The sequence below is a fragment of the Erinaceus europaeus genome, chromosome 1 (genome assembly GCF_950295315.1).
Source record: "Erinaceus europaeus chromosome 1, mEriEur2.1, whole genome shotgun sequence".
In the NCBI taxonomy this organism is placed as follows: Eukaryota; Metazoa; Chordata; class Mammalia; order Eulipotyphla; family Erinaceidae; genus Erinaceus; species Erinaceus europaeus.
Genome location: NC_080162.1, coordinates 56,690,142 through 56,697,261, shown reverse-complemented (window position 1 = coordinate 56,697,261; position 7,120 = coordinate 56,690,142). Strand labels below are relative to the sequence as shown.

Sequence of the window (7,120 nt, the reverse complement as noted above, 5' to 3'; positions counted from 1 at the left end):
TAGCCCCCCTGAGGAGCATGTTACAGTCCCACAGCTACCTTGTATCACCAGGTATTTGGTAATGGGCTTTTAGAAGAAAGTCTTTTCCATGTTTTCAACTTGTGATATGTCACCACTTGTATAATTGCCACTCTGTGCAGATACTTACGTATATGCACTGTATGTGAGGAGGGTGGGGGGGTGATGTCATGGGAAGAATGTCAAACTGTTCAAGAGATAGAATGTAAATATCTTTCTTCCCTGACATCTCAACTTCTTTTCTGAAATTGGGGCAAGGCTAATGGTTAACTACCTTTACCGAGGGTATTTTTGAGAAAAATACCTTCATTGTCTTTCTGTGGTTTGAGGCCCAAGAATCTTGTTAACAAGAATTGCAGGTAGTGCTGGTTTTAGATTTCAGCTGACATTAATCAAGGTCTAAACTGCAGGCATGTGCTACTTTCAGCAAATAGTTTTACTTTTTTCTTTTTTACAAGTGTTAACATAGTACAGAAATGTTCGCAGAAAGTTGTCTATTTTAAGTTTTATCTAACGATTATTTTTCTGTCCTGGAAATGAAGTAAAGGCTCTGCCAAAAGAAATTCTGGGTTTTTGCTATTTCAGAGGATATCCATCTTTTAGAAAACAGTTAAAACCGTGGCTTGAATAACAGAATTAGGCTTAGCTGAGTCATTTTCTTTCTTTGTAGAACTGCCCAGCATGTCAGCTGGTCTATACACAGGAAGTGTAGTTTCTGTTTCTTGACTGGTCTGTTGTCCTTTGGACTGAGAGAACACATGACTTTCTCGTGATTTGGGGCATTTCTGAAATACAGTTATAGCCTCCAGGCCGAGTTCCATCTGGAAGAAGGGCCATTTAAGTACATTGTGGCAGGGGAGGAAGGAGTGGCAGGATTTTATGGAAGGCTTTCCTTGGTTTCTCCCCAGTCCCAGAAAGACAGTGGGGATAGGACCTAGCAAGCCTGTAGCCAGTCTAGAGACTTTGCTTAAGGGTGCACAACTAAGTTCTTGACTGAGTGGCAGGACATAACCAGAGTTGGTTTATGTTCTCAGCTAGTCTTGTACTTTTTTTTTTTTTTTTTTTGCCTCCAGGGTTATTGCTGAGGCTCAGTGCCTGCATCATGAATCCACTGCTCCTGGAGGCCTTTTTTTTTTTTTTTTCTTCACCCTTTTGTTGCCTTTGTAGCCTTGTGGTTATTGCTGTTGTTGTTTGTTGTTGGATAGGACAGAGAGAAATCAAGAGAGGAAGGGAAGACGGAGGGGGGGAGAAAGATAAGACACTTGATGACCGGCTTCACCACCTGTGAAGTGACTCCCCTGCAGGTGGGGAGCTGTGGGCTCAAACCAGGATCCTTACTCAAGTAAGCTTTGCACCATGTGTGATTAACCACTTCGCTACCGCCTGACCCCCCTCATTGTACTTCTGTACGTAATTTCCCCACTTTTCATTTCTCTTTAAATGATAGACTTTTGTGAGACTATTCTGACTTGGTGTTCAACACTCAGTCAGGCCTCAGGCTTGCAAGTCCTGTGCTTCAATATGTTAAGCTATCTTCTTGGCCAGAGAAATTCATTTCTAACACCTGGAATTCCAAGAGTGGGTCTTGTTCAGTGCCAGCAACAAGACTTAGATCTAGAGCAGAAGGAAAATACAGTTCTCTTGGGCTTTTGAGTTTTATCTGTTGGAGATTAACTTGAAAACACAGAAAGTGTACAGTAAGATACTACTCTCCTATCCCACTCATCAAACAACATTATGAGCCTACAGGTCAGATGTCCTGCCATGTTTTATTGTCAGAGATGACCAGAGGAAGCTAGTCAGAAGAGAAGCCCCTGCATGATGGGGCTTCCTGGTCTGGGAGTGCTATTGATGGGTAACACGTGGAACTTCAGGTTAGCACTGTAGCCTCTAAAGATGTGCTCTGAACTCTCTAGGTCAACTCTGGCTGGGCTGAGATGCAGTTGCAGCCCCAAGTTCAGGTTGTGGCTTATGTCAAGCCAGGGCTAGGGAGAGAAGTGCTTCTTGCCCCCGACTGAAACTTCATTCCACGTGCCTGACTACAAAAGCCAGTGCCGCAGTGGTGCCACTGCCTTTGTGGAAGAGGCCAGGCCAGTGAGCCAGGCTCTTGGGGTGTTTGTTCCATGTTGAGATACTAGGGTGCTTATAAACTAGAAGCTAGAAGCTGTCCAGGGTGGTGGCTGCTTTAGATAGCTTCCTAAATGGCTCTTCTTTCCCATCACAATAGTGGAAGCTTGCCCAGAAACAATGATCACAATGATGGAAACTTGCCCAGGATTTAAGGTGGTGGCTACAAGGCCAGGTTGAGGCAAGGCCCAGCAGACCCAGCTCCCTCTGCTGGTCGGTCAGGGAGATGCACTGCCAGCCCCTGTTGGCAGCAGGTAGGGAGGACAGGTGATGATGGCTCCCAGAGGCCTTTTCCCAAGTGCCTTTTTCCCCCAGTCTCTAGGTTAACCCTTGGGGGGCCTCCACACCCTGCACTGAACCTGCCTCTGTCATCAGGTTAAACCTCCCCCCACCCCATTGATGAACAAAGCTATAACCAGAACCCAGGGAGCAGCCACCACCGTCAATAACCCTGTAGAACCCAAGGTAGTTGCTTGGTACTTCCAGGGTCCTTTGTGCCAGTAAATTAAAAAAAAGTTTTTCCTGTTTCTTGACCAGAGCACTGTTCAGCTCTGGCATGTGTAAGTGATTGAACCTAACAATTCAGAGCTTCACACATGAAAACCTTGTAAACCATTACACTATCTCACAGCCCTTCTTATTCCTTTCTTTTCCTCTTTCTCTGTGGGTCTTCTCATTTCTTGCCTTCAGTGATAATTGTCTTCAGTTTTGGAGTCTTTGCCATGGAGAAAGGAGCTTATTAGAAATGCAAGTCCAGGGGAGTCGGGCTGTAGCGCAGCGGGTTAAGTGCAGGTGGCGCAAAGCACAAGGACCGGCATAAGGATCCCAGTTCGAACCCCAGCTCCCCACCTGCAGGGGTCGCTTCACAGGCGGTGAAGCAGGTGTCTGTCTCTCCTCTCTGTCTTCCCCTCCTCTCTCCATTTCTCTCTGTCCTATCCAATAACGACAACAATAATAACTACAACAATAAAACAACAAGGGCAACAAAAGGGAATAAATAAATATTTTTAAAAAATGCAAGTCCAGGGTGGGGGTATAGCATAATGGTTATGCAAAGAGACTTTCATGCCTGATGCTCTCAAGTCCCAGGTTCAATCTTCCACACCGCCATAAGCCAGAGCTGAGCAGTGCTTTGGTTAAGAAAAAAAAAATGCAAGTCCAGTCCAGGGAGTCGGGCAGTAGCGCAGCAGGTTAAGCGCAGGTGGCACAAAGTGCACTGGCTTAAGGATCCCAGTTTGAGCACCCGGCTCCCCACCTGCAGGGGAGTTCACTTCACAGTGGTGAAGCAAGTCTGCAGGTGTCTTATCTTTTGCAACCCCCACCCCCACCCATCTTCCCCTTCTCTCAATTTCTCTGTCCTATCTACCAACAACAATAAGGGCAACAAAAGGGAATAATAAAAGAAATGCAAGTCCAGCCCCCGGTTCCCCACTTGCAGAGGGGTCGCTTCACAGGCGGTGGAGCAGGACTGCAGGTGTCTTGTCTTTCCCCGTCTCCCCATCTCTCTTAATTTCTCTCTGTCCTGTCCAAAAGCAATAGTGACAACAAAACACAGTGGATTGATGGTGCAGGCACCAGCCTCAGCAATAAGCCTGGAGGCAAAAAAAGCAAACAAAAAAATGCAAGACGACGTGGTTCAGGAGGTAGCACAGTGGATAAAGCATTGGCAAGCCTGAGGTCCTGAGTTCAGTCCCTACCAGCACATGTACCAGTGATGTCTTGATGTCTGGTTCTTTCTCTCTGTTCTCATAGATAAAATCTTAAACCCACAGTGGTGATTTTGATTCACGATTCCTGGCAAAGGGCATAGGTCTGGCCTGTTTCCCACCAGAAACTCATCAGGGCCCAAGTCTGACCTTGTATGAGGAAAGGTGAGTTGTGACACCCACCCCTGCTCATGCAGAGGGCACAAGAGGTACAAAGAAGTGGGCGAAATGGTCTGTGATGCCCAGAAGCTGCCCTTCAGCCTTCCATAGGCTCTCAAACTAAGCTGGTCCTGCAACAAACCCCCCCCCCCCAATGTTTGATACACTTAACAAATCAAATGTTAATTTCACCTGAGAACCAAAATGTAGGGCTGGACATGTGGCAAATTTGGGACATTTTCTGTCTCTTAGCACCTGAAATCACGTTAGTCTCCTCCAAAGTCTGTAATAGGCACAACTGGTCTTCTCTCAAAACCTGTGGTTCCTACTGCCTTACCTGGTCTAGACCCCATACATATCTAGCCTTGCTATCTCTATGCTTCTATGCAACCTCTGTCCTTGGCTTTGACCATTGCTTCCCTCCCTTGACCCAGGGATCTGAGGGTCACAGGAAGTCTAGGGCCCTGTCAATGGAACCCTGCTTCTTAAGGAAAACAGTGGTCTGCCTTGGCCCCACCCCTCTTGCTGTGTGGCTGCAGGTCCAAGTCCCACCAGGACAGCGCTCCCCTTGTTCATTGATGGTGCTCACTTCATACAACAGCCCAGCCCACCCACAGACCTGCTTAGACTAAAGATCTTTAGTCAGTTGGCTGTGGCCAACTGTCACAGTCATTTACTCTGCCCAGATGATGCCGAGGGAATTGTGCAAAACTTTTATCCCTTCTCTAGACAAAACCACTGGTCCAGGCCATATGTGTTCCTTCCCAGGAGTCCCAGGCCCCAATGCTAGGTTGGGGAGTCCCGCTGAGCAGAAGACCGGGCAAGGCAACAGTGCCGGGCGACATTGTTGTTTTTAATGGCATTAACATCCAGGAGGTCACACATCAGTTGTGGTTGGCAACTTCTGGGGTGAGGGGCTGCTGCTTATTGGACTGTGACCCTCCAGTCTGTTCCACAGTCTTTGAGACTCACCCCATCTACCCACCTCCTGACCCCCCACCCCACAGAAAGACAAAACAATTGCACTGATTGACATAGATACCCAGAGGTCCCGGCCTCCCCAGCACACACCCTGGGGTCTGTCACAGAGCTGATAAGGGCTTTGGCGTCTGCTGGCGGTAGTCCAGGGCAGGTCCTGGGTAATAGTGTTTATCGAATGTGACAAAGTTTCTTTATAAACTGGGGGTGGGGGGGGTCTAGAAGATCTATTTCATGGTTCTAGGAGACTTTTGTCTCTAATGGCTTCTCTCAGCTACCGGAAGTTGGGCCTGGATAACGCTGTGTTGGTTTGTTTATTTGTGAGGAATGTGTAAGGCATTTTGGTAAGTTGAACAGTAACTTCGTCCACAGAGAAGGCTCAGACAGAGGTACCTTCCTTTGAGCTACCTTCCTCCTGTGAACAAAGAAAGGTAGAGTTACAGGAAGACTGGGGCCAGGAGGTTGAAGGGAACTCTAATCTCCACCCCCACCTCACCCCCCCCAGACTAATACTGACACTAATTCAGTACCATCTGAAAACACTGAGCCCATCCCAGCACATCTGGGGGCCAGAGCTGACTCAGGGACTTTATAGCAGATGCCTTAGGGGCTGGTGGGAGCAGAGCAGGAGAGCACCTCCAGGTTCTAGAGTCTGCTAAGGACTGTCCCTGTAGGTGTAAAGGTCAACAGTGGGGGGTCAGAGTGCAGAGTGTACTGCCAGTGGAGGGTGCAGAATAAAAGTGCTGGGCCAGCAGGCCACCTGTCTCTGTGTCTGCTTCTAGAAGCCTCGGTCTCAAGATTTATTTCTCCAATGTGTCCTGCTTCCCAGAGTCCTGCCCCTCAACCCTGGACAGAACACCCTGCTGTGGGGGCATTCACCAGCCTTCAGGGATCAAGGTGGGAGGGGAGTCTGGAGTGAGCTAGTGGCTCTCTGTGGCCAGGACACTCACTGTTTCGTCTAGCTGCTCCTGCAGTTTTTTCACTGTGTCTTTCTCCTTTGCCAGCTGCTCCTGTGTTGTCTTCAGAAGTTCCTGCAGTTTGGTGGCAGCACGTCCCAAGTCACTGGTTAATTTCTTCTCTTTTTCTAATCTCTCCTGTGGGTCAGAGGGTTGAGGGGATCAGTCTTCTGTGACATGCAGCAGGAAGGCCACTGACAGAGAATTGGGGCCCCTTTGGGGATGTGAAATCTGTCATCCAGAGACAGTGACAATGGGCGCAAGCCACCTGGGTGGACGTGTGAGGTCTGTGCCCTACCTAGCATCTGCCAGGGCTGCCAGCAGAGCCAGCCACTGGGACTGTGGGAATATTCCAGGTACTGTTGAGCCACTGTAGTGGCTGAGCTTATAGTAGGCCAGTGCAACAATGACTATATGATATTGTAGCTTTGGGAGTTCATGTCCCCAAAGTCAGCTAGAGAGGCCTTGAGATGACTTTTTTCCCACTCAGGTGTGACAGTGGGAGCTGGTTTCAGGGCTGGATGGAGTTGGTTCCCCTTGGGCCTGCACTACATCCTAGGCCAGACCCTACTCTTTACCTTCAGCTCTAAGGTCTCTGCTTCTGAAGAGCCCAGGGAGCTATTGCTGCGGAGCTTCTCCAGCTCTTCTTGTAGCCTACACACCGAGTTCTGAGCCTGAGCAGAGAGAACAGGGAGGTCAGGGGGAAACCGCAGAGATCAAAGAAGCCTGCTTGGGGATGGGGGCACCCCAGCCCAAGCCTGTGGTTGGGTGACCATGATTGGGTCCAGATGGAGTAACGACTTCCCTCTGCCGGCTCACACCATTCCCCAGCCCCCACCCATCTGCCTAGTCCCCCACCTCCCCTGATAAAGTCCAAGACTGGTCCAAAAGCTGGTGGAGCCTCAGGGCCACGGGCAGAGCCTGACCTCCTCAAACTCAGCTGTGAGCTTTTGTCGCCGTGTCTGTTCATCCTCCAGGATGGCTTCTGTCTGCTCCAGCTGCGTTTTCAGCTGTATGGAAACACAGCAGACATTGGAAACCCAGGCAGGCTAAGAGCTCAGGTTTTAGCTGTGCTTCTGGTCTTTCCTTGCCTCTGGCTAGCTGCACTATCTTGGCCTCTGTCTGCCCACCTGTCAGCTGTGTTATAGTCAAGAGCTGTACTTTTGGACAAGTGGT

At 49.1% G+C, this 7,120-nt stretch overlaps 1 protein-coding gene across 2 annotated transcripts in view; it reads right to left on the bottom strand.

The window, feature by feature from the left end:
- Positions 1-4,842: 4,842 nt before the first annotated feature.
- RRBP1 (ribosome binding protein 1) overlaps positions 4,843-7,120 on the bottom strand; it is a 62,653-nt gene continuing 60,375 nt past the window's right edge. For both annotated transcript variants that reach the window (XM_060186407.1, XM_060186411.1), the window contains 4 exons: positions 6,871-6,954; positions 6,523-6,618; positions 5,939-6,082; positions 4,843-5,403 (listed from right to left, as the gene is read on the bottom strand). In XM_060186407.1, the coding sequence (XP_060042390.1) occupies positions 5,368-5,403; positions 5,939-6,082; positions 6,523-6,618; positions 6,871-6,954 (360 nt within the window). In that variant the 3' untranslated portion in view covers positions 4,843-5,367. The remainder of the gene's footprint in view (positions 5,404-5,938; positions 6,083-6,522; positions 6,619-6,870; positions 6,955-7,120) is intronic.